Source organism: Setaria viridis, chromosome 3, assembly GCF_005286985.2.
Source record: "Setaria viridis chromosome 3, Setaria_viridis_v4.0, whole genome shotgun sequence".
NCBI lineage: Eukaryota > Viridiplantae > Streptophyta > Magnoliopsida > Poales > Poaceae > Setaria > Setaria viridis.
Window position 1 is genome coordinate 9268459 of NC_048265.2, and position 27900 is coordinate 9296358.

Genomic DNA, 27900 nt, shown 5'->3' on the forward strand with positions numbered 1-27900 from the left:
GGGTGCATTAGCACCCCTAATTACTATATACCTCCACCCCTGAGTATAATACGCAAATGCGCAGTAGGTCATATTATACACGTTTGAAGCGAGACACGTCGCCGAAAGAAAGAAATTAAATGTTGCAGTCTTCATTTTTACGTTCTAATCGTGATGGCCTGATGAGGACTCTACATGGCTAGCAGTATCTCTCAGCATGTCCATATAGAAATGCTAGGTTTATTACGTTATTACATACTCCGTACGTACTGAAGTACTGAACGAATGACCGAGATGGCTGTCCGATTAAACGGCGCTTTGCCGCCGCGGGGCGGTTTTTGACGTCGACGTGACGGATCGCGTCGCCTTGCCGCGTGCATTTCTCTGTACGCCCGCGGCCTCCCTGACAGCAGTATTGAGCGCTGAGACAACACTTAAGAATTGACACACATACAATGGTAAATACTTAAGAATACTATTACGAGCTGGAGTATGACACATCACCGTGCGTGACAAGCGTGTAGCCAAAATGGTGCTTGCATTGGGAAACTGCAAGCCGCCATGGAACTTCCTGGCCAAAGACCAATGGCCGGGTTAAGTTCATCACATCAGGCAGACTGAAGGGACAACAATCAATGTTCATGCCAAACACCATCTGAAAACTTGAAGTTCAAAATTGCTGAGGGACGAATAGAAGTGAAATTGCTGGGGGATTGAGGTTTAGCAACAGCTAATGGCAAAGCTTTCTATGGCTAAGCACTTAATTCGCGACAAGGACTTGAATAGCTAAATTGAAGTTCAATTTTCTTGTGGGAAGTGAAGCTTGTTCCCATCCCTGCTGGCGAGCTAGCACACACTCAACACATCAGATGATGCTGGAGCCGCCGCCGGAAGGCGGCTGTGGTGGAGCGCCAGAAGAGGGTAAAGCAGCAGCAGCGGCGGCCGCACTGCCTTGCTGTGTGTTCAGTGCAGCTGCAAGCGCGTCGTTAAGCCCCGCCGTGAGAGGGAGCAGCATGACTGATGGCGCTGATGGTGGTGGGGGTGGTGGTGCCGCCGCCTGAGGTGTTGCTGCTGCCTTGAGCTTCTCTTTGAGCTCCTTGTTGCGCTTCTTGAGCTTCTCTATCTTGCGCTTGAGGCGGCGCTTTTTCTTGGTCAGTTCTTCAACTAGCTGCTTGTTCTGGATATGGGCCTCCTCAGTTTGCTGCTTCCTCAACCTACACGCACATGCCACAAGATATGACCAAGATTTTCTTAGGAGCGTGATATACATACGATTTTGTTTCAAAAACATGATACATACGATGCGACAGAGGTAAGCTGATGACAGCAATAATGTAACCCGTAAGCTAGAGACTTGTAGATGTAGTACTACTTTGTTTGTGATTGTGTTACCTGCATCTGCGGTTCAAGAACCAGACATCCACCTGCTTCAGCGTTATCTTGAGCCTCTCAGCCAAGGCCTCTTTCGAGCTCTGAAAAGTGTTTCATTTATTTCAAAAGTCATTAGCTAACTCTCCATTCTGTTCACGTTGGACATAGTACGGGTGCATATGTGATCACAAACCACATATTAGTGGATGCTTTACTAGAACAGCATACTGGCAATGCATGATTTAGAAAAATGGAGATATTCTTCTGACCTAACCAAAAGAAATAGATGCATGCATAGTTACAGATGATTCTTTGAACATTTCATTGTCCAAAGACCTGAATGAAAAACGACACCATATGTACGTCTACACTTCAAACAGATCGAAATCTAAGTGCAAATAAATAAAAGATCTATCCAACCGAAAATTATGAAAGGACACCATATGTGTACTAATCTCTGGCCCAAGATCTATATATCCAACCGAGAATTATGAAACGTGAACTAGATCTATCACAGATAATGAAATTTCGTTCAAAAGAGATTCGACTCTCTGGATTGAAAACCGAACTTGCTAGTTAAGAAAATCGAACTCACCCTGTCTATGAAATTGTTTTGCTGAAAGGCTGCTTCCAGCTCGTCATTCTGCTCCTTTGAGAGCTTCCTGTAGAGCCTGCGTGTGATAAGTGACCCGCCACCGGCGGCATCACCCTCCACATCCACGCCTCTCATCGTCAGCACGTCCTCCGGCGCCTTTTCCCCGGCATGCGGCGGTGGGTGATTGATGGTCTTCAGGAGGTCCAGCTCAGTCGCGTTCTCGTCGTCGTTAGACCCGTTACCACCATCGTCGTCTGCATATTGCACAAACAACAGAAACGATCGATCATTTCGTGCTACACGATAATCGATCTGCCACTGCGGATCCTAAGACAAACGACCATATAAGCATATCTGTTTCGGTGGTGAGATGGAGATCGAATGATTTCTTTGCAAGCTTACTGGATTCAAATAATAAGGAGTTGAGGTCGATTCCTGTTGGGGTAGCAATGGTGAGCTCTAAGCCCGAACTGGACTCGCCGAGGCCCTTGAACTCCATTGGAGCCCGCGGAGGTAGCAATAGAACCCTAGGAAGAGGAAAAATGGGAAATGGCTTAGAGTGCCTGAGATGATGGGAGAGCGCAGGTCCATCCCAGGAGGTTTTTTTATAGGAGGGTGAAGGGAGGTATAGAATGGCAATTTTCGCCAAGGGGCCAAATGAGTTGTGCGCAGATAAGAAAACAGCCAGAAATGATTTGGTGATTTTAATGCATTCTGCTTTAATTTGGTGAGTAGTGATGGCGTAGTTTAACGTCTTAGCAAGCTATAGTTTATTGCATGCTAATGAAAATTTTGAAAAACACAGAAATATTTCTTTCTATTAAAATTATTGAAAAAAATGAAGCATATGGGGAGGATCATGCTAGCATTTTGGTTTGTGCGAGGAAATAGAACCATGTGCTTACATGTTCCGATAGGAATCTCTAGCTTGTTGAGAGCTCTGGTCGAATAAAAACCACAACTGAGTTAGAGTAAATAGTGTTGACTATTAGGCTAGGATGCACGCAATCAACGGAACGCTTCCGAGACAACTTAGGTTTCTCTACAAGCCAATAAATCATTGCTCATAATGCGTATCATGTTCAAATAATTGAAACGTTGTTACTTGTTTTTTAAATACTATGAAAGCAGTGTTGATGAATTAAAATAAAAATCATTTTCCAAATAAATAATTTTTATTGAAATAAAAAGATCATGATGGTGATCTTGCTGGGAGGATGACGTGGATCATGCCGAGCCCTTGCCGCATGTCCGTCCACGCCACTGAATGAACTATGCGGAACGGCGGAGCGCTGTGTACTACTCTAGCCAACGTGCACTGGCATTGGGAGACATTTTATTTTTGCGCAGGGCCGGGTGAGCCAAAACAGCTACCTGCAAGGCTGCTGCAACTCTGGTGCATGTGTTTGCCGCCGTTTATATTCTGCTAGTTTATTTTTCAAGGTCATTCTTATATATATTTGTGAAATGCACCAGTGCATTACTTATTATTAGCTAGTTAATTTGAGGGAAAATATGTTTTCCATCCCCTTCGATCAGGGTCATGTTTGCATTGGCACGATAAGTGTATATGTACATCGCTTATGTCAGGAGATGGAGGAGATAACAAAAAAAGAGGTGAAAGAGCTCTCATGTAAGAGCCCAGGTTTACACGGTCTCTAAGTAAGTCTTAATAGGCATGAAAGAGATTAGAAGAGGGAAAAGTAAAGTCGTTGAACACTTTAAGAAATCATATTTCTTTTATATAAAGAAATAAGTTTCTTTTATATAAAGAAATAAGTTCTGACTTTTTTGCATATCTTGATGTGTACAGCCACCATATTACTTATTACGATAGATCATCCAAGTGCATTATAATAGAATGGGTTAAAATAAAATGGAAACACGATCACTATTGGAATACGAAATACTCCTGTGAGTGGCAAATTTCCCTGTGCGTTATCTGTGAAACTCACAGGAAAACTGGCCCTGGCCTAATGTAGCCTTTCTACCGGCCCAAAAGGAGCCGAGCACACCCTCACGCGCATAAAATTAAACTTGGGCTGCTAGGGTTGGCCGCAGCGCGCATCCACTGCATCTCCACGACGCGCCGCCACCCCTGCCACTCCATGCTGAGCCACCATGACCTGCCTGCCGCCGCCGGCCATTCCTCTTCACCGCTGCAATCCTGGCCACCCATACCTTTCTCTTCCTTTATCTCTTCCCTTCTCGTTTAATCAGCTCCATCTCTCGTCCTGCACAGGTCCATAGCACAGCAGCAACGTGTGAGGGTACCCGGCCATGAAGGAGGCCCTTGGATTCATGGCATCGTCCGCCTGTAGGCGCCATTAGATCCATGGAGGAAAAGGCTAGATCCACTTCAGAGGCTTCGTCCCTGGCCTTTTCTCGTCGGCGGTGAGCTCCTCGATCTCTCAGTGCCCCCCACCAAGCTCCTCACCATGCCACAACAAGCAAGCACAAGGTATAGCTCATATATACTCTCCCCTTCCCTTCCTACTGTGCCATCAAAAACACAAATAATCTAATCATGGTGTAACGACAGGCAAATTTGATTTTCCCTGTCAAGCTAGCCCTGTCGGTAATTTTCTGTCGGTCCACTGACAGGGAAATTGATTTTGTATTTTCCTATCAGTATTTTTATTTTCCTATCGGTTTCCTTATCGACAGGGAAAAAAACGTTTCCAGTAGTGAATATATGCGACATCAAACACATAGTCTACTGGTGAAACTGCCGCCCATATATTCTTGGCAAAAAAAAAATTCATGGCAAGCACTTGTATGGAATGGCATGCCTGCTTAATTTCCTTTCGCTCTGCCACCTTTTGCAATATTCTTCAAAATCTCAACCGGCAGTATATGCCTATAAAAGTCCGGCTAATGCTTTTGCAATATCATCTTGACAAAACCATATAGCCTAAAAACCACCTTTTGCAATATCATCTTGACAAAACCATATAGCCTAAAAGAGCGAGCCACCCCGGCTAATGCTTTTCTCCTCTGTTGTACTCCTGTATTGCTAAATCATCCATAATACATATGGTCCATATTCCTAGGAGTATCTACGGCAAAGGAAATTTTAACTATACGCCAAATGGATTAGCAAAAGGACACTCAAAGAACAAATGATGAATGGTTTCATTTTGGTTATTACAAATGTAAATAAGCAATAGTGGATACTTCCATTCCAATTTCTTAACAGATAATGGAATTATGTTATTGGAGGGAAATTATTGGGGATGATTTGTGTTTAGTGTTTGTCTCTCCAGATGACATGGAGAAAGCTTAATTATGTAGACAATGATAGGCTTTTACTATTGAACACACCCTAATAGATCTTCCTCCCATTAAGGAAAAAAAAACTCTTCCTCCCACCACGGTGGCGGAGATAGATTGGAAGATTCGACAATGCCCTGCCGCTGATGGATGCGTGTGAATTCAATGGTAAATACTTCAGGTTATTGCGAGCTGGGGATGCAGTTGCAGCTGCCGTTGTCTCAGCAACCTTTGATCTATGGGTCAGAGAGACGTAACTTCCCTGTCCAAGATCAATCGGCCGGGTTCAGTTCCTCACTCGCGACTGAAGGGACAATATTGGACATTCATGACAAACACCAGATGAACGAAATTGCTGCAGGAATCGAAGTGAAATTGATGTTGGATGGAGGTTTAGCAACAGCTAATGGTGAAGCTTTCTGTGATTGAGCATTTAGTTCTTTGAGAACCATTTGGTGCTTCTTTCTTACAGCAAGTGTAACAACTGTAATAATGAATAGCCACAAACATCTATTGTTGCAGAAGCTGGGACTTTTATTCGGTCGTCTACAATGTCCCTTCTATGCTCTTTTGATCAGATTGTTATGCATACCTCAAGTAATTTATCATCTGCCCATTCCCAACTTCCCATCTATGTACATTTAATGTTTATCCAAAATAAAAGTAATGAACATGATTTGAGACCACACCATTTTTTGGTTTGAGATCCATATTTTTTATGAACAAGAGAGATAGAAAAGGTGGGGAATTTCAATAACAAAATGAAAGAGAAAAATAGCAAGTTACAGGTAATCAAAAGCGTGACATTGGAAATATATAATTTTATGATAGTCTTTTTAAAAAAAAATAACATGATCGATTAGCCAAATTAACATCACATGCATGTTAACCCAAAATAAAGGTACAACGAACATTATTTGGAACCACATAAATTTTCTGATTTGGGATATAGAAATAGATTTCTAGTTTGAGATGTAGGAATAGATGAGAGAAATTATAATTTATGATAGCCTTTTGGATATGACATGATTTATTACCCAAAGCTGATGCGAACAAAAGGTGATCCTTATGATCAATTCATGATTAAAACTAAAGCGTAGACATAATTAATTTTGAACGGAAATAGGAAAAAAATAATAATTATGGCAATCCATCATAAACTCATGTAATGCAAATTATTGATTGATTGCAACCCCCATCGTCTAACACCGATGAGTCTTGTGTTCCATCAATAGATCAGATGGAGCTCAATGCACCGGAAGATGACCACATGATATGTTATTTAATATTTACATACCACTAATGTATTTCAATGATAACCTGATATATTACTTAGATTGCACAGGATACACAAATTAATAAGAATTGATGTCATGTCAATTTCTTAGTGGAAAAGCATTATCACAAATGCCGAATTTTGTAACATATAATGCCAAACTTATACCATGCAAATCCCGAGAAAGCATATGATTTTTGCATAGTAAATAATATTACTTGTGCACAGACCTCGTCACCACTAATAAAATATTGTCACTGAAAAACACAAAAGTTTGAGTCCATGTTTGGTGCAATTAGATAATGTGCATTTGTCATGATAATTGCGTCACTATTAATACAAAGAGTAGTGACACTTAGCTTGCAACTAGCCCTACTAGTTAGCTGTGGCGGAGGACAGTGGAGACCAAAGGGGACCGTGGCCCTTCCCCCCTGAGTTTGTTGTTTTCTATGGAATAACAGTAATCAATCCGGTTAAAACAATGGTAATTGCTCTAGATTATTAGTATTGCCCCCCCCCCCCCCCCCCCCCCCCCCCCCCGGCCAAATAACCAAACGACGCTTGCAGGTACTTCTGTTGTTTTTGTTGCCACCGTGGACCTAAGCATGCATGAGCTCTTGCCGTCTTGCGTGGGCATCGCACCTTGACGATGCATCGACGCCTAGCTTGACAAATACGCATGAAAGGTGGCTTGCAGGAAAATGGTGTTTAATCATTTAACAGTAAAAACATAAGTGTTTAGTTTGCATTGGAGGATGGGGTTCTTATGTGGGCGCTTCATTCATGGGGTTTTATGTCTAAACGCCTATTTAATAGTTCTTCTATTGTGCATTCCATAAGGCTATGAGTATGGCGTCAAAAATCTAAATCATAGTTGTCACAATCTCAATTCCTCACTAAAAGTAGTGGTTGGTAGTGATGAATTATTGTTATAAAATAAGGAATATTTGTGCTAAAAATCATCACAATGTTTTTGTGATGCCAATATTAGTGATGACTATGAAGTTTGTCACAAAAGGGCTGATCCCTGATTTGTGATGATTGGTCAAGACCAAAAGGAGTGGCAGAGCTTCAACGTAAATGCAAGGTGGCCTAGCAAAGGAATTAGTAGTATAATTACACAATTAACTTACACAAATCACTGTTACTCAAAGGCGAATTGCAAAGGACAGACAGTGGCGGAGATCGATGGGGGCAATTTGGCATATTATTGTAAATCACTTGAGGTTATGAGCTGCGGCGCTTGTTGTAGGTCTCGGCTTTCTTGGATGGTATGGTATTCTTTGATCTATATATATTCTTTGCAAAGACGGTCATACATGGAACTTCTGGCCAAGATTAAGGGATTGGCTGGGTTGATCACTACAAGAGCTTAATATTCCATAGTTCCTCACTGGCGGACGACTGATGACATTTGTGACAACTGACAAACACCAGCTGATGAATTGAACTTCGAAACTAGCTGCTGTACAAGTGCAGTTTGATGTACATGTCCCTTGTGAGCTCTTTCGATCGGATTCTTATGCGCACCTGAAAGTTATTTATCATCTGTATTCCCAATTTCCTAGCAATGTAGATAACAAGGTATTCATGTTAATACAAAATAAAAACAATGAACGTCATTTGAAACCACAAACTTTTTTAGTTAAAGAGAGAGAAATACATTGCAATATCTATATTTTTTTACAGAATAGGAGGTGTGCTCTAATATATATAATATACTAAGAGTCCGTTTGGCTGGGCTCCTTGGGGCTCCGGCTCGACGTGACACCGGCTATTGTAGCGTGTTAGTAACCCCAAGGAGCTGGAGCTGGAGAAAAAGAGAGAAAAGAAGCTCCGCGCTACCGTAAATGAACGGTGGATGAATATGAATAGTAGACTGTTAGAACGAGCTGGAGCCAGGAGAAGTCCGGCCAAACTAGCCCTAAAGAGAGAGAAATAATTATATTAAAAAAAGAAAGCGAAAAATAACAATTTACATGAAACCAAAGGGCATCCCGTCAGAAATATATAATTCATGGTAGTCTTTCCGAAATGTTTTAGGCCAAAATAATGTTGCATGCATGTTAACCCAAAACAAAATAATGAAAATGATTCTGAACCAATAATAATCTTTTTGGTTCGAGAGATACAAATAGACAGGGGAATATATAAATTATGACAATCTTTTGGAAACAACAAAATTGATTAGCCGAAGCTGATGTAAACAAAATGTGACCCTTATGATCAGTACATGATCAACACTAAAATAGACACCGACGACATGATTCAAACAGAAGCTAAGGAAGACAAGAGTACAAATGATGACACAATCCAACATTAACCCATGTAATGCGGATTGATTACTGATCACAACTTAACCCCCATCTAACACCAAGGATGAATCTCTAGCTTGTGCTCCGCCAACACATCAGATGGAGCCGCGTCCACCAGAAGCGGAAGAGGCTAGGTGCTAGTAGTGGCCGGAGCACTAGCTAGCACCAGCACCGGCCTCGGCCTGCCGCAGGGCAAGGCTACCTACCGCTGCTGCCAGGTTTCTGAAGGTGCTCCTGCAGTCGGGGCACAGCCTGGGAGAAGAGGAAGGCGGAGGTGGAGCGCTACTGGTGGAAGCAGCAGCACTAGCACCTCCGCCTCTCATGTTTCTGAAGTTGCTCGCACACTCAGGGCACAGTCCTACAAATGCCTGAACCAGCCCCGGAACCGGTAGCAGAAACGCGGCCTCGTCGGCTAATGGCGCCGGCGCCGGCGCCGACGCCGGCAGGGGTAGTGGTGGTACCACAGGCGGCGCTGCCGCCTTGAGCTTCGCAAGCTCGCTCTCGAGGTGGTGCTTCTCCTCTGTCAATGAAGTGACTTTCTCGGACAGTGAGATGTCTTTCTCGGCCAGGGAGCTGACTTGCCCCGTCAGTGAGATGACCTTCTCACTCAGCGAGCTCACTTGCCCGGTCAGTGAGATGATCGTCTTAGTCTGCGAGCTGGCTTGCTCGTTCAGTGAGATGATCGTCTTAATCTGCGAGCTGAGTTGCTCGTTCAGTGAGCTGACTTTGTTTGTCAGCGAGATGACTTCCTCCTTGTGCTCTTCACCGCGCTTCATCTGGTTGAACCTACAAGAACACACCACAATAAGACACGATGAGCTTGTACTTGCTCCCTGAGGAAACTAGACATAACATGACATGTAACTAATTGCTGTGAGAATCATTATGTCCTATCTGAATCATATATTTTATGATCTTTCTAAGCGGCAACAACATTGTCACCGTGCCTGCATCATACATAAATAAGAATATTAGCAGTACTATTACTATACGTGGTGTCAAATTAAAGAGGCCATTTAGATTAGCGATATCTAGCACTGAATTGATCACTTTTTGCATGACATATCACACTTTATATTACCTTGCCCTGCGAGTCTGGAACCAAACGTGCACCTTTTGCAGTGACACATTGATTCTCCCAGCCAGTTCCTTCTTCGTCTTCTGCAAAAGCATTACATGAATTGGACTCATACTCATACGTCATTAGGACCAATTGTTCACGTTGAAGCTTGCGCATGTAAGGCAACAACGTATATAAGCGGGGTGTGTGTGTGTGTGTGTGTGTGTGTGTGTGTGTGTGTGTGTGTGTGTGTGTGTGGCCGTGCAAGCGTACTATCCACTTTGAAACTTTATAATAGATCGAAGAAGTTTATTAAAAACAAATTAAATAAACCTGCAAAATTACGCAAGATCTATCCAACCGAAGTACTAAATAACGATAAACGTTTCAGAAAAAAACAAAGTACTACAGATCAAGGTAACATCTATGAAGAACTAACGTTCATTTAAGAGGCCGGTCGCTCAAACTAGTCAAGAAACTCACCGTCTCTGGGTTTTGGTTCTCCTGAAAGGCTTCTTCCAGCACGTCAGTCTGCTCACGGGTGAGCCGCACGTAGTTGCGGCCCTGGGACGACGACCCGCCGCCGCCCTCCTCCTCCACACCAACCCCATCCATCTGCTGCATTTCCCCGTCTCCGCTGTGCACCGGGTGGTTGCTGGTGGTGTCCGGGAGGGCTATCTCCATCGTCGCGTTCTTCCCGTTGTCGTTGGACCCGTTACCATCTGCAAATACGAGGAAGAGCAATCATATTTCATGGTTACTACACACAGCATCTATTCAACGTAGAGAGGTTTGAAAAAACTTATTTTCCATGCATAAAAAAAGATTGAATAGACTGATTGATTCGTCTACTGGAGCCAGACGAGGAGAGTTCAGATATTTCAGGGGTACGTATATACCAGCAGCGGCGACGGCAAGCTCCAGGCCTGATAAGGACTTGCTGATCCCCGTGGGCTCCATGGATCCCAGGAGAGAAGCACTAGCTAGAAGAAATGGGAGAGGGCTCCGATGGGGACACCTGAGAGGCTGAGCGAGATGATGGAATAGGATGGCCCTGGGGGTGGGGGTTTTATCGAGGAGCGGATGGAGAATAAATGGCAGTTCTTGAATGAATTGGGTGGCAATAAACCAACATCCAAACATGCATGATCTGGGATTTCATGTACAAACACTCCAACAGCCAGACATGAGACATGCATGATTTGGTGAATTCATTACGTGAAAATCTTCGGTATCAACATTTTAGCAGGCAATTTATTACTAAATGGAAATTGGAATTGCATATACTCATTTGTAATTTAAAAATAGCTACATAGGTGAAGCATACGAGGAGAATAATGCTTATGTGTTTTTTGTTTGAAGAACCATGCTTATGTGCTCTCGACACGCAAGAACATTGTTGTGATTCGGTTGAAAAAAAGGCACAAATGGGCCAAAGTATCTTTTTATTGAGCTTATTGTTGGGTTATTAGCTCGCGTGCTACCATCTGGAGTAACGGAACCCTGCACGCAAAAGCTCTATATCTGTGACATATAACTATACACATTATTTTGCCTAGAGGCAAAACGGTCAGCATGATTTGTTGTCGTGCATATATATAAATCTCATCAAGGGATGATGCTTAGCTTATTTTTTGTGACAATGTTTATCCACCTTTGAAATCGATTCTTCCTGCATTCCAACCAATAACGACATCGAAGCAAAGAAAGACCGTGCGTTGGTTAGTTTACATGACTAGAGTGAAGCAAAGACAGACCGTAGCATATGTGGTTCAATAGGAATGCCGTTGTGCTCCGGTCGAATAAAAGCCACAATTGAGTTTTGGTAAATTTTAATGGTGACTAGCAGTGAAGCAAAGAAAGATCACATGCCTATGTGTATAATTTTAATAGGAATGTTGTTTTGCTTAGGTCGAGTAAAAGCCGCAAATAAGTCGAAGTAAATAATGGTGATCGTTTGGATTAATGCATATGGTTAATAGCGAAGTAAATAAAGGTCGCACGCCTACGTGTCTCAATAGGAATATCGTTGCGCTGATCGAATAAAAGCTGCGACATGAGTTGACGCATATAACGCGGCTTATTATCGTACCGGTGCACATGGCCACAGTGGCATTTGTAATGGAACCGTTCCATAACATAACAACCTATGTTTCTTTAAGATACGCGAAAAGGCACTACTCCTAAATTTGGCGCCATATTGCTAATAACCAAACAATTGCTCTTTTTTTTAATTATTGTGAAAATAGTACCAGTGACCCAAAATGAATAAACATTATTTTTTAAAAATGATATTTTCCAAACAAAAATTATAATAATTATCTTGCTCGATCTTTACAGATATGCTTCCAGCAATCAACTAATAGTTGCTCATATATTCCATAAAGTATTCCAGTTGGATGCAAAACAGTAGAATCAATAGTAAATCAGCAATCTTTATCCAGGTTGTTTCTGGACTCAACAACTACTGTGGTTTACTGGTTACAGAATCGAAGATGATTTTTTTGATTAAACGACAGTTGGACGGGCGGTTGGTTTGAATGGTTTGTCGTTGGCGGGATAGACCGCATCGAGCATCGTGCCATAAATTATCTTGCTGGGGTTGAGATGTGCTGTGAAATCTTTACAGATATGCTCCCAGCAAGAGTTGATCATACAGACACCGTCCAGGTGGATTCAGAATCATAGAAATTAAATTATACAGAATCAGCAAAAATCTGAATCCAAAACCCCCGTGCCATTTTCATGCCAGCCCATGAGCCACTGGGTTTGCGCGTCCGCTTGTACCCCCACCACGATCGTTTTGGGCTTAACTCAACCATGGCAGGCCGAACCAATCCCTTTCCTCTGTAATGGGCTGCAGAGCTAGAATCTACGAGCCCGCGCTGAGCAAAAGGCTGGGCCGATCCGTTTACTTCGTCAGAAACTGAACCATAGGATCGCGCCATCCAATTTAGGCCTCCCAATCAACCGTTCGATCCGATATTGGCGGCCGGAAGGCAACGAGAATGCGAGATAGTGCAGCAGAGGACAGTTTGGTCATCTCACACTGTTTGGAACTGGAACAATGGATGGACCTGCAGCCACCGTGACATATGTGCAGCCACTTGCTGGAAAGAAGATCGAATACACATTCGCGTAAAGATTTACTTCCAACTGAAAAAATTTACAGGATTGACGTGGCTCCACGGAGGAAAACACGTGGAGCTACTCAGTCAGACATAGGTTTGTTTGCAGTCAAAAAATAGGGGGGAATTTACATCACAACAAAGTTACTGGCGTAAGAGCTTGTAGTATTAGTGGCTATAGACTCTTGCCGTAGGCTCATTCCCAGCGTGAGGAAGTTAACATGCTATTGTACCAGCTATATTTGATCGCTCCAGTGACTTAGAGACAATCAGGTCTCCAGTTGAGCGATCAGGTTTTCAGTTGAGCGATCTTCTTCGACACCTCATCAATTGTTTCGTCCACGGTCTCCATAATAGAGTCCTCCTGGAGAAGTGTAGGTTACCATCAGTTCATATTTGACATCAAGAATGAGATGTCAGATATTTACGTGGAATAAGGAAGCGAATATATGCTAGCAGTTTTAGCACAAAAGAAAACATCGGTGCATGTATTTTAGTGAAGAAGAAATTATGAACTGATGTGGTTTACTTACATCTTTGACATGCTTTGGTTTTTCACCTATACACTTGGAAGCACTGATGCTTTCACTCTTCAGCAAGCTTCTCGCACTCAAGACCGGGTCGCTTATGCCATCAGTCACTGACGCATGCACTGGCTTAAGACCTGCATCGCCATCTCCATGTTTATTGCCAATCACTCTTTCCCTGATACAAGATATGAGGATTATTAGTTTCAAGTAGATTCTAACTAGTACGAGAACAGGCAGCTCAATATGAATTGTGTTTAAGGTCTCTCTTTTGTTTACTAATAAAAAACTAATGTACCTATGCAAGCTACATATGCCTAATCTATTGCAACGCCACTGACCTGGTCCAAATAGAAGGTTCTCTGGGAACAACATAAAATTCTCAACAAGATAAAAGAAAATGGAATCTCTGATGATAACCTTGGTAAAGAAACATTCTGGCGCAGCTGTGGACTGGGCTTTTCACCCTTTGCAGTACCTTCTTCCAAATGAGCAAATTGTCGTCTAAAACGATCCACCCCACTGTCATACAAGATATCAAAGTTATATTACCAATAAAGACTCCACGAATCGTGCATATAATTAGGCAACTAGCGCAATAAGCATAGTTTTACAACGCAAGTGTGTTTCTTAAACAAAAGCAGTAGACCCACCTTGGAAACATGAAGGTCATCTGGTTCCCATCACCTCCACGTAGGTATTCTTGCAACATTTGAGGATGGTACTCCAAAATCTAAAGAGATGTAACAACAGTTTGTAAAGTAAAAAGACAGATAGCAGCTCTACCATATGCCAATAACATAATTGAGCAATCGCACACCTCTCGGTAAATTAATTCTCGGACATCATCTTTTCCCAGCTTCCTCTTCTCAAACTCAAATTCAAGTTTAGAGATAGGCTGTGCTATGGGTTCACGTTCAGAATTTGCTAATCCATTGAAGTATGGATCTGTCAGGGCCTTGAATAACATTTACATATATCAGAATTTGAAAATCCAACGTTTGGAAAGTGGAATCTATCGTTATGGTGAACAAAAGCTCCTACCTCAGCAGCACTTGGTCGTTCCTTGGGGTCAAAAGCAAGAAGACGTTCAAGCAAATGGAGAGCCATAGGATCTACCCCTGGAAACTTTTTAGTAAATGGAACCTTAGGCTTTTTCCTCATATTGCTTAAGTATCGTCGAGCTTTCTCATTCCTTATCTGCAATAGTTCAGTAGTTTAGTGCAGAACACTGAACAGACCATTTTTGCATCCAACAATTTACATTTCAGTTCTAAAAAGAATCTATAAAAAGAATAGCAAAATATCGTTGCTATTGAACATTGATGTCTGCTGGTTCAGGAGTTTCAAGCTATGGGTATGAACATTATCAAGGGGCATAGTGAAATAGTCCAAAAAATAAAGCACAAGGTAATGCAGAATAAACTAATGGTAAACTTGTAACTGTCCACTTCTGGTAAAAGACATTTACACAAGTTTTTGTACTGAAAATCAGAAAGAGTGGTACCTTGAATAAAAAAAAATGCTTGATAAAATTGTGGAGGAAATCAGATGCAAGGACTCACTAGTAATTAGTGAGCATACCTTAGAGATGGACTCTGCTGAAGGTGTACCAAGTAGATCAGTCATAAGATCCAACTGATGCACAACATTCTTCCCTGGAAAGAGTGGCTTCCCCGTGAGCAATTCAGCAAATATACATCCTACGCTCCAAATGTCAATAGCAGGAGTGTACTGCAAAAGTCAATGCCAAATTCAGAACCTTGCCATTCTATAACATTTGTAAAACAAGCACAGACATAATCCTGCACAACGTACATTGTTCAATTAATACCCAGCCAGTTATGCAACATTATATTAGCATGTAAAACACACCTCTATGTTCCACATTCACATTTTAATGGAAGCAGCATTGGTTGGTGGAGGAGGGGGGTTATGTCATATGTTTTTTGAAAATTGCTAGGAAGAAAAACATATATATCATAAGTTAATGCTGCCAAAAGAAAAGGCAGATGAAAATTGAATAAACATCTGAATAATACATTTTGCAAGAGCAATAGATACTCTAAAAGTAAAAGGGGAAATACCGTTGCACCCAGGGAAGTTAATCAATATAATTGTAATTGGTTAAGTCAAGAACTCAACATATCACCTGATGGTTAAGATTAACCTGAACAACAGGTGATAATCTGGAACCAGTATTGCTCTATTGGATCCAAACTTATCATACTAATATAACAATTTCAGAAGAACATAAGACTTGCACATTGCAAAATGAAACTCAGGTGAGAATTCCCTCACCTTTGAGAAAAAGGAGCCACATAATTCTGGAGCTCGATACCATCTAGTTGCCACGTAATCCTACAGCAAAGGACACAAAATCCTAAGAAAACAAAATTTAGTTGTTCAATAAATAAAACTTTGCTCGACACTATCAAAATGTCTACCGTCCAGAATATGGCTGATGGGGTCTCACAGAATGACACACGGGCAAGGCCAAAATCACAAATCTTCAGCTTGCAGTCAGCATTGGCTAGAATATTCTTTGGCTTAAGATCCCTATGGAAAACGCTTGCTGCAAAATCAAGATTTACAGAATGAGCATAGAATCTACACATAACAAGATGTGACAAATTATTAACAAGTCCCATATATATGAAGTCCAACAACCTGCATGAATGTACTTCATTCCACGAAGCAGCTGGTACAAGAAGAACTGGTGATGCTCCGCTGTGAGATCATCATTTGCTTTTATTACCTGATGGAGATCTGACTCCATCAACTCAAAGATTACATATATGTCCCTGAATTCTCTCCGCGAAGGAGGAAGCATAATGTGCTTGATCTCAACTAAGTCTGGGTGACGCAGCAACCGGAGCAGCTTGATCTCCCTAAGGATGCGGGTTGCATCGGAGACATGATCAAAGACATCAACAATCTTCTTTATAGCCACACGCTCACCAGTCTGGGTGTCAACAGCAGCGGCCACAACACCGTAGCTACCTTTTCCAATGACTTCACTGACTTGATAGCGGCTTGCCTCGCCATACTCTGTAAAGAATTCAGACTCCTGAAAGAGAGCAAGCTAACAGTTACCGAATGCTAGATGGAGTAATTATTCTGGTACAATACAGTGCACATATAGGATTACTAGGCGAACAGAAAAAAAAAGATACAGCATTTCACTGTACAGGCAATGGTAATCAAGAATTGAAGCATCAAAGGCATGAACCTACTGGAGGACATTTTGTGATCCTTTCATATTTAGTTTGAATTAGAGGCAACAGCAACTTGGCTAACTAACTGAAGGTTATTGCTCCCAAATCAATAATAAGCTGGCAACCACCAGTGCCCCATCAAAAGTCAACAAGGAACATGGCACCCGCAGAAAAATTATTACACTGCAATCAGCCCGTACCCTCCTCTTCTAGAGTTCATTAATTCAGTTTCAAATGACAGGGACAAGAAAAAGGCACAAGGCTTTTCCTACATCTTCCAAAAGTCGATACTGCAAATTGTATGATGTTTCCATAAAGCACAAGGCTTTTCCTAACCGCGTTGATGCACGACTGTTTGCAAATCACATTGGTTACTGAAGCATCATTTCTGACGCCACATTGAGCGCGACCATCTCTCAACCCAACTACGCGGATCCGAAAGCACTGACGAGAAGGCACAAGATCATTCAATGGGATTCCGTTTGCCCTGCCCAGCGCGCGCAGAGTTAAATTTCCACACCTAACACCTCACCATCTCGTGACCGCATCACGAGGGTAAAGCTAGCAGCCGCCGTCCGCGGATGGATCCAAACATCACGATCGGAGGCAGATGGGAACAGAAAAGAAGCAAAGAAAGGAGAGCAGAACAGGCCGCAAAGATCCAAGAGCGCGATCACGGGGACGCTATTGAGTTGACCCACCTTCTTGCTCGGATCCATGGGTGGCGGCTTCGTGCGCACGGGCGCGCGCGGACCTACGCCCCGCTCCTCGAAGACAATGCACCCCTCGGGCTCGGACTCCGGGCCCTCGGCGACCTCCTGCCACCCTTCCTCCTGCTGCTGCTCCTCCTCCTCCTCGGCGTGGGGTTGGTGCGGGAGCGAGTGTGCGTGGAGGTCTTTGCCGGTGGCGGTGTTGTCGTTGTTGGTGGTGGAGGTCAGATGGAGGGAAGAGGAGGAGACGCGGCGCGAGCGGTGTCGGAGCCAGCGGATGAGGGAGCGGGCGCGGCCGCCCATAAACCGCGCGCCCTGGGCATCGGGCGCGCGTGCTCCCGGAACACCTGGGGACGCCCGGCCGCCGCGGGGAGCGCGTCGCGGGGGAGGGACGGAGGCAGCGAGGCCGAGGCCGGGGCGCGCGGGGTGGTGTCGGGGCGAGGCGTGCGGGGGAAGTGGCGGTTCGTGCCGGTTGGAGACTCCCGCCGGGTGGGGTGGGGTGGGGATGGGATGGGCGGGACTCGGGGGTGGGGCCGGGCATCCAGGTGGGACAGGGGTGCGGAGCACGAGCCCACGGACGTAGGCGGAGGGGACGGCGTTTCCAATCTGCGGAGTGGTGAACACGTCGGCGGAGCAGCAGACATAGCACGGGAAACTGTTTCTGTTTTCCCCCCTCGAGTTTGTCTTGTTCTTTATGGTTGGTGAAATCTTGAAACAAATTTGTTAAGATAATGGCGGAAATTACGGTCAATCGAATTAACCTGGATTTATCTCCAAGGACGCGGTGTTCACAGTTCACACTACCTATGAGGGTGCTCATAAATATATGTTGTTTTAAAATAGCCGACATGCTCCCTCCATTTATCTTTACTAGCAAATATGCCCAGAGAAAATTATAAATTTTAAAATAAACTGCTTAAGTAACTATATACTTGTGTCAATGCCATTACTACACCGTGTACCGTTCATTTAGCGCTAGATTTTAATTGATACTGTAGAAAAGATGATATACAAATAATGCTAGTTGCAGGCTTGCATCTATGGAATAGTACTAAAAAATTGAGAAAGATAGGATCTTTTTAATGTTTTACGTAATAGATACGGTCGTCAGTTCATTTTATATAAAATATGAGGACTTCTATGTAAAACTACAATCCTTATCCTCCCTTCCATCATATCGGACCATAAGTTTTCCTTCTAGTCAATGCTCTTGCTTTGCTTGTGTCGCTCCAATAGCGAGCACCATCGCGAGCGGTGGCGGCGAGTAAGGTGCTGGTCAGCTGAGGACAGACTGATGGAGCCACGGGGTGCCAACTGCCAAGTGCTACAGGTGTGCCCCTCGCCTCGCCTCCCCTCCGTCACGTTGACCAATGCATGAGGAGCAGCGGGGGCGCGCCGTGTAGGCTAGGTGGAGCTAGTCGAGGGCCTCGGTGTGGATGGCCATGGCAGCGTGCTGGATGAGCGCAGGAGGCAGGGAGGCCAAGTTGCTGAAGGATGCGAGCTACAATCCATGCCGAAGTTTGGTGCTCGTTTTGGTAGGCACATCGGGGCTCTGGCACGGCGGCGGCCTGGCGGTGCGCGGAGGCCAGAGCACGAGGCAGCGGCTCAGCGGCGCACCAATCGGAACCTGCGTCTCGGCAACAAGGTTGGGTAGCACTTGGGGCGTGGCCAAGCAGCCGACGGACGGTGGGTTTGGACAGTGCGGCGGCGGCCCTAGCTCCAACTCGCGGCACTGCCGAGGTGGCCGGCCCTGGCCAGGCGAGCACGTCAGGCCGCTCCAGCTCGCAAAATCGTAAGAACTATCCAAGGACTATGGGTTGATTACGAAACAGTTGAGAGATTTTTTTGCAAAACAACCATAACGGTCGGTAGAAACAACCGTATTTTAATATTAGGTAGAGATAAGACGTGATATGACTGATACGATCTCCCAAATTACACTTTGACCGTTCATCTATTATATTATATTGTTTATTGTTATAAAATTATGACCATTGAAGAGTACATTTAATTATGAATCTAACCATTTCAAGTTACATTATAAAAATTTAAAAATGTTGACTAAATTATTGATCAAAGATTGTAAATTTTAAATTTTAATATGCGCGTATGTCTTACAAATAAAAATGGAGGGAGCAGTATCATCACAACCGTCGAAGAATATTTTCATACAATAGCAAATTGGCAATGTAGGAAACTGTGGTCAAAGTTGCAGGTTAAAGACTACGTTGATATCCAAAACATTACACATTTATTACTGGTGAAGGGAGTAGAATTTTGTCTCGCATCAAAAGAAGAGAAATGAGATTTTATAGAATCATTTCGTTCAAAAAAAAGACGATTTCATAGAATCAAACTACAAGGAACGGCTGCTACTGCACGCACCACGTGAAATGCATGTGAAAGGGCCATGACAGCTGTTTTTCATCTCTGTCCGTGTTCCATGGAGAAAACATATGCTACTGCAAGTCTGCAGTTAGTACAAAACCACCAGGTAAAGAGTTTGGTTTGTACCTAATCTTAATCAATTAAAAGATGAAGGCAAAAGCACCATGTGAAATGTATGCGAAGGTCTATAATCATAAACAGAATACTGTCTACAATCCAAACAAAGATGTCCACTCGCTGTGCTGTGCAGCGTCAGTATTCAGTAGTCATAACCCTGAAATATGAGAAGATTCTCTGCTTGTGTGTATATGCATCTTGTTGCTGCAGTTGAGCCACGAGGTCTGTTTGGTTGCCAATGCCATGATCAAGTTGTCAACCACTTTGCTCACAAAATACTCTGCTTCTCGCCACATGGAGATTCCAGATGCGAAAACGTACACGATGATCTCAAGAGGTAAAAGCTCTTCTCAGTGAAAAAGCTCAGTTTACCAAACAAAAAAGACCTACAGTAAAAATGTCAGAGTTACAACTAAGTAGAGGTAAATAGTTAAAACTTAAAAGGCCAGTACTTCCAAGAATATCCAGGAAAAAAAGCAGTCCAACTTTCCAGCATGGCAGCACATATGGATGCTAACGGTAAAGAATCCGCTATTTCTTTGGATAAAAAAAAATCTAGACTAGCATCCAGGATAGGGTAATGACGTGCTCCATCCTGTGAGCCTGATAACTCCCCCTCCTCCATTTTCCTGTGACACCGAAGCACACCAGCAACCACCCATTCTCAAATGGGCTACAAGCTTCCAAGCCACAAGTCTTCTGTGTACCGCAGCAGGGCCAAATCAAAAGACACGAAGACGCAGTCTTTCTCTTTCCCCCCTGCACCATCAGCATATGGAAATTTTGTCAGCTACCAGGTAGTACCACACTACTGGACACGGAGAGATGAAAGAGACTTGTGTGATACATGACTTCGTTTTTGCAAGGGGATAAACACAGATAGGCAATTGCGGCGCCAATACGGGATGAATAAGGCCAGCCACATGTTCTGGTGGTGTATGTTCACCAGCTCTCGCAGGCACCGAGTTTCTTCTCCAATCCATCTTCAGGCTAAACATACGAAGAGAGTTTAGCCGGCTAGGCCAATCATACCTGCTCCAGCTCTGCTTCGCCATCTTTTTGATGAGTAGAGGCTCCCCATCTCGGCCCTCCTGCCGGTTGAGGCCGGCAGAGTGATGAGTGATCGGAGTCATGCTCGTGAGATTGGGCTTCGTCGTTGTAGCCTCCGTCGCAGCTTTAACTCTTAAGAGAGTTAACAGTGGGGGCAGGCATAATAAAGGTAACACTCAATAGTTCAAATAGTTTCTTGTGTTACTTTGAGTTATTCACTCAAGCATCTGTGCTTTCAGACAATGGCCAAGCAAGGGAAAGGAAGGACAAGACACACCATTCTGAACATGTGTGTATATCTTATACCAGTTACAATTTCCAAAAAAAAATGCTGTATTAGTGGCCTATGCCATACTGATCTTCCCAGCTGCTGTTACAGGGTGAGAAAGAAGAAGAGAAGGAAGAGGTTAAAACAATCAGTGGCATAATCAACTCAGCCCGGTCCCTAGACGATGACGACGATGATATGCTTTCTGAGATTGAGAGCCTCCTGTCAGGAGACATTGACATCCCTATACCAAGGGATCGGTTCGATGTCAATGGACGGTCACAGTACAACGCTCACATGGCTAATGAGGCCGCTGAGATAGACAGGCTGCGCAGCCTGGTGAGGGAGATGGAGGAAAGGGAGGTGAAGCTCGAAGGCGAGCTGCTGGAGTACTACGGCATGAAGGAGATGGAGACCGACGTTACTGAGCTGCAGAAGCAGCTCAAGACTAAGACAGCGGAGATCAACATGCTCAACAACACCATCAACTCAATGCAGGCAGAGCGGAAGAAGCTGCAGGATGAGGTTGCGCATGGAGCGGTAGCCAAGAAAGAGCTTGAAGCGGCTACGAGCAAGATTAAGGAGCTGCAGCGGCAGATGCAGCTGGAGGCCGGCCAGACAAAAGGTCAGCTGATGCTGCTAAAGCAGCAGGTCATTGGATTGAAGGCCAAGGAAGAAGAGGCGGCAAAAAAAGAAGCCGAGGTCCAGCGAAAGCTCAAGAAGCTCAAGGAATTGGAAGTGGAGGTAATTGAGCTCAGGAGGAAGAACAAGGAGCTTTTGTACGAGAAGAGAGATCTCATAGTGAAGTTGGATGCAGCAGAAGGAAAAATAACAGAGGTACCTTACTACTGGTACTCTATTATTAATGAGGCATTGAATTAGCAAGACATTGTTTTCTCTTACACATGATTCTCAGTTTGTCACCATGCAAGATATTACAGCCTACCTATCAAAATATTTCCTGGCTACTTCAACACAAATTCAGTTTGATAAATTAGCACTTTACTAAAGCATGGGTTAAGAAGTAGCCTTACATTTAACAACCACATCAGAATTTTCATATTCTATACAAAGGAAGAATGTACCTACTAGTTTCCTGCAAAGTATTCATTCAGTCTTCATATGCTTTTGAGATGTGTGTTAATGGCATACCCTATTATGTATCATGCAGAGTGATGTAGTCGCCAACGCAAGAGAAGAGATAAACAAGCTGAGGCATACAAATGAGGACCTCACAAAGCAAGTGGAAGGCCTACAAATGAACAGATTCAGTGAAGTAGAGGAGCTGGTGTACCTGCGTTGGGTCAATGCTTGTCTGAGATTCGAGCTCCGTAACTATCAGATGCCATCAGGGAAAGTCTCTGCACGTGATCTTAACAAGACCCTGAGCCCCAAATCACAGGAGAGGGCCAAACAGCTGATGTTGGAGTACGCAGGATCTGAACGAGGTCAGGGTGATACAGACCTTGAGAGTGTTTCTTCAATGCCTTCTTCACCCGGAAGCGAAGACTTTGACAATGTTTCAATTGATAGTTCTTCCAGCAGATACAGCTTCCTAAGCAAAAGGCCCAATCTGATGCAAAAGCTCAAAAGGTGGGGAAGGAGCAAGGATGACAGCAGTAGTTTAGCCTCCTCAATCAGTGGCTCTCCAAGGAGGAAACCAAGGGGGCCCCTGGAAGCTCTCATGCTTAAAAATGCAGGAGATGGTACAGCCATAACAACGTTTGGACAGAGAGATCCTAATGACATCTTGGACGAGGAAAATGTCGCATCCTCATTCCAATTGATGTCAAAGACAGTCGAAGGTTTTGCTGATGAGAAGTATCCTGCTTACAAAGATAGGCACAAACTTGCAACTGAACGGGAGAATGCAATAAAAGAGAAGGCTGGACAAGTAAGAGCACAAAGGTTTGGCGGTGGGCATAGTTCAGCTCTTATTTCCTCTCCAAAAGGTGCACTTCCACCAAAACTTGCTCAGATTAAGGAGAGAGCCCCTGCAGCTAACGCCGCATCCAGCGAGCAATCTAGTGACAACCAGAACAACATCCTGGTGGTGAGCCAGTTGAAGCTCGCCAACATTGAGAAGAGAGCAACAAGAGTCCCCAGGCCACCTCCCCCTCGATCAACCACTGCTTCAGGGGCTACAAATACTGCAAGTGGAGTACAAACACCACGTCCACCAGGTGCACCTCCTCCTCCACCACCACCTCCTGGGAAAACTGGTGGCCCACCGCCGCCGCCACCACCTCCAGGTGCTCTACCCAGGAGTGTTGCTGGGAGTGACAAGGTACATCGTGCACCGGAGATTGTTGAGTTCTATCAAAGTCTCATGAAGCGTGAAGCAAAGAAGGAGACATCTCTAGGATCAGTGTCATCCAATGTTTCTGACGCCAGGAGTAATATGATTGGAGAGATTGAGAACAGATCAACATTCCTCTTGGCTGTAAGTATTTTCTGCTGGCGCCACGTTGCATAAAAATCCTGCCAAATTTACGCATTCCATTATTAATGCATAATATAACTGGTAATCTAAATTTAATATCAAAAGTAATGGATTTAAAAAAAAACATGGAATGTTTCAGGTCAAAGCTGATGTGGAGACGCAAGGAGAATTTGTCGAGTCTCTAGCAAGTGAGGTCCGAGCAGCAAGCTTTGTAAATATTGATGATGTCGTTGCATTTGTAAATTGGTTGGATGAGGAGTTATCCTTCTTGGTAAGTAACCCAACCATATTCTTCATACATCACATACAAAGTAATAGGAGACAACCTGCAAGGTATTGTACCTAGGACACATGTGATCTAATACTAAAGAGGATCAATAACTTTTTAGGTTGATGAACGAGCAGTGCTAAAGCATTTCGATTGGCCAGAGAGCAAAACTGATGCAATAAGAGAAGCATCTTTTGAGTACCAAGACCTGATAAAGTTACAGAACAAGGTTTCATCCTTTACCGATGATCGACAACTTGCATGTGAGGAAGCTCTCAACAAGATGTATTCCTTGCTTGAGAAGTAAGTGTCTCATCTGACCTAGTATTCTCCCTAATGTAGTTATTCTGAAATAAACAGGAAATATTTTTCCCAAGTCTAAGATATATGTGAGAAACATGATTTACCTAAACTGATTGTTTCACTGAACTAACTAGTGTCATACGTGCACCAGAGTGGAGCAGAGTGTCTATGCACTACTCCGTACTAGAGATATGGCCGTCTCACGGTACAAGGAGTATGGGATCCCAGTTGACTGGCTGTCTGATTCTGGAGTAGTTGGCAAGGTGTGCATCTCTAGCATATACCCCATTTATGTTCACCTGATAAGAAACCTATTTTAATAAACTTAATTTTTTTAAAAAAAATGCATGTCTAATTTCCTCATAAAGGTGAGTATGTTATTAGTCAGAGTATTCATCAAAACTAACTCAAATTTCGTTTTATATGTTGGAGTAGATCAAATTGGCATCTGTCCAGCTCGCAAACAAGTATATGAAGAGGGTTGCTTCAGAACTTGATGCATTGCAAGGCACCGAGAAAGAGCCCAATAGAGAATTTTTGCTTCTCCAGGGTGTGAGATTCGCTTTCCGAGTTCATCAGGTAAATTCTCAAATATATATTGGAAACTAGTCACTTCACAGGTGATTTCGAGTCAGTAACTTATCCTTGACCTTCTGCAGTTTGCCGGAGGCTTCGATGCAGAAAGCATGAAAGCTTTTGAAGAGCTAAGGAGCAAGATGACTACACAGACACCAGCTCCACAGATATCTGAAGCGTAATTTGAACACAGGATTCGATACCCATCTAGTTTGGAAAGCCATTTTTAGTCGATTAGCTTAAGTGTACAAAGAGAAGTGTAAATTTCAGTGTTGCAATGTATATGCTAAGAAGACAATAAAGGTCTTCAGGTTTTGTTCATACGTATACCAGTTTTAGTGAAAGCGTATACCTTTTTCATCTGAAGGTTGTAAACTGTACACAAGCAAGTTCTTAAAATGAAAGCTAGCAGAGAGCCAGAAATAGTTTTGTTGGTGTTTTTGAACTGAGCATAGTTTTGCACTTTTGCTACTAGTGAATGTCCATTTTGGTATTCTGAAAAACTGAAACTATGGAGATTATTGTTCCAAATGAACCTTACTACTGGATTTGAAATTCTGAAGGAATTACCCAGTCACTAACCACAGACATACAATGCTGAAATAGCAGATCTAACTTCGAGAAATCATATCAGGACAAAAATCCACCTGCAGGGAGAAGGTCGAGGTTGCGGCGGCGAGCTCCACCTGAACGGAGAAGCGACCGCTTGCAGCGGGCGACTGACTGCGCTCGGTTCGCCGCCTACTAGCCGCCGGAGCCGCCTCGGCTCGCGACAGCGATCAGAGCGGTCAGCGGGGGCAACGTCGCTTGACTGCTTAAGTGGATGAAAAAACAATTGAGAGAGTGGATGAATCCCCCAGTCGGGGGAAATTATGGGGAAAAAGTCCCTTTCCCTCAACTATCGAGAGAGAGGAGAGAAGGTACCACATGTTACCTGACACGTGGAGCCCACCCCACGTCACGTAAAATCACCACTAAAATCAGCGAGGGATTTAGATTCGTACGGAATTGCATAGTTCAGGGTTTCAAACATCCGATTTTACACCACATCACGTAAAACCACCGCTAAAATCAGCGAGGGATTTAGATTTACACGGTACTGCATAGTTCGGTGTTTCAAACATCCGAATTTGCACTTGGAGGATTAAAGTCGGACTTCGTCGATAGTTGAGGAACATGAAAAAGATTTTTTCTAAATTATGGTGATAGCGTCGTGATTTTCAGAGCTCTAGATAACTGGGTGGAAAATGAGTTATAGCCACCCACACGTCTTTATTCAAGCCTTGGAGAATAAATTTATCAGCTCATCACCAGGATCCAACTCATTTAAAGCACTCACACTACACCCTCAAAGCTAGATGGCTTCCGGTGTTTGAGATTCGTGCGGCTCTTGACGATCTCTTCTTCCTCTTGCTCATTTGCACGCCACCGCAGCTCGCGAGCGGAGAAATTCTGATATTTGACATTCAATATGCGCAGCTCACTAAATTTAACATCCAATCTGCGTACCTTTCAATATTTAACACTTCCTTTTCCTCAATTTCCATCTTTTCCTTTTCTTTTCTCTCTTCAACCCTAGTGAACGGACGATAATACCCCTATTCTCAACGCTTTGCGAGAACCAAAACGTAAAAAGCAAAAGTCGCTTCCATCTGTTCTTCTTCCTCTGCCAGAGAACCAGAGAACCAGAGAACCCGTCGCCTGCGCTACACGCCCAACGCGACCTCCACCTGCCGCATCTGCACCGCACGGCTGCCTCCGCCTGCCGCGCGCCACCTCCGCCTGCTGCCTGCGCCCCAACATCACCAGCGCAGGCTCCATGGCGGCGTGGCGGCCGCAATGCGACAAGGGTGCGCGGGGTTTGGCGGCCGGACAGGGCCCTCATGGGGATGCGGCGGCGCAGCTCGTCTGCAGCTCAGGCGGGTGGAACAGGGAGCGGGCATGCCGCCACGCACGGGGAAGCAACCGATAATTCGGAACCGGATCTGCCAGACCTATTTCCCCCTCAACTTCATGGCGGGTTGGTCTGTACCTGCTGCTGCTTTGGCCGTGGGCACGGGGAGAAGTACGAGCCGTCAGCGGCGAACACGTTTCTTCGTCATCGAGATGAACCAGAGACAGACGCACGGGAGAGAAAAGATAAGGCTAGGGGTATTATTGTCCGTTCACTAGGGCTGAAGAGAGAAGAGAAAAAGAAAAGATGGAAATTGTGGAAAAGGGAAGAGAATTCCCGAATCGAAACAATTCGAGTGTCAAATATTGAAAGGGTACGCGAATGGGATGTCAAATTTAACGAGGTGCACGTATTGAGTGTCAAATATCGAATTTTCTCGAGCTGAGCCTACCATCGCTCGCCAGAGGGGTGGGAGGTGGGGGAAAGCGGCCGGCGGCGAGGTCGTTGCTGGCCGGGGTGGTAGTGGAGGCGATGGCGGGGTTAGGGTTCAAGGTTGTTGGGGTGGGAGCTTCAATGGCCGGCGGCCATAGAAGAGGAGGAGGGTGGGGCGGTGGAGGTCCAGTGGTGGTTATGGATTGGCTGGCGGTGGAGGCGAGACGATGCGGGAGCGCTGCCAACCGGATGAGGCTGGATCCTCGGTGGGCTGCGGCCGGCGGTGGGAGCGACAAGCCGCGGATTAAGAAGGGCAGGGTCGAGGGGCTCATGGAAGCCAGATGGGAGCCCCCACCACACCGCCCGCTCCAAATTTCCCACGGCAGCCGCCGTGCAGCGGTCACTGCTTCTGCTGCGCTATGAACAGTGAACACTACCAGCTCCGGACTCCGCCCCCGCCGGCTCCCGGCCATCAGATATTCACGACCCAAGCCAGCACGCCGCCACCGGGATCGGCAAGTCCGAGTTCGTCACGGAATCCGTACACATCCGCGTGCCTATTTATTATGCTACGGTACCAAGGCCGACGGCGAGGCCAATCCAATTTCCGCCGCGCTCCCGTGATGGAGCGAGCGCATTTGGCGGCAGAGGCCATGGCGATGTGGGAGAGGTAGCGGGCGGCGGACGAGGAAGCGGAATGGGAGACGGG

The 27900-nt window shown here is 44.5% G+C and overlaps 2 protein-coding genes and 1 long non-coding RNA gene across 3 annotated transcripts; 1 reads left to right on the forward strand and 2 right to left on the reverse strand.

The window, feature by feature from the left end:
- Positions 1-12996: 12996 nt before the first annotated feature.
- Positions 12997-17902, reverse strand: LOC117848014 (mitogen-activated protein kinase 17). Its single transcript, XM_034729318.2, has 11 exons — positions 17444-17902; positions 16195-16594; positions 15972-16099; positions 15826-15885; positions 15109-15258; positions 14569-14724; positions 14345-14482; positions 14178-14257; positions 13945-14046; positions 13531-13702; positions 12997-13361 (listed from the first exon to the last, which is right to left on the reverse strand). Exons 1-11 carry the CDS (start codon positions 17753-17755, stop codon positions 13287-13289), a joined length of 1773 nt encoding a protein of 590 aa, XP_034585209.1. The 5' UTR covers positions 17756-17902; the 3' UTR covers positions 12997-13286.
- A 2088-nt stretch (positions 17903-19990) lies between these two features.
- Positions 19991-27761, reverse strand: LOC117848015 (uncharacterized). Its single transcript, XR_004638765.2, has 2 exons — positions 25513-27761; positions 19991-23756 (listed from the first exon to the last, which is right to left on the reverse strand). It is a non-coding gene; the product is annotated as an uncharacterized lncRNA (long non-coding RNA).
- On the forward strand, positions 21034-25310 carry LOC117848013 (protein CHUP1, chloroplastic). Its single transcript, XM_034729317.2, has 9 exons — positions 21034-21176; positions 21247-21296; positions 21387-22112; positions 22447-23718; positions 23858-23989; positions 24108-24289; positions 24441-24552; positions 24725-24868; positions 24949-25310. The coding sequence occupies exons 1-9, from the start codon at positions 21089-21091 to the stop codon at positions 25045-25047; spliced, it is 2805 nt and encodes a 934-aa protein (XP_034585208.1). The 5' UTR covers positions 21034-21088; the 3' UTR covers positions 25048-25310.
- Positions 27762-27900: the final 139 nt, after the last annotated feature.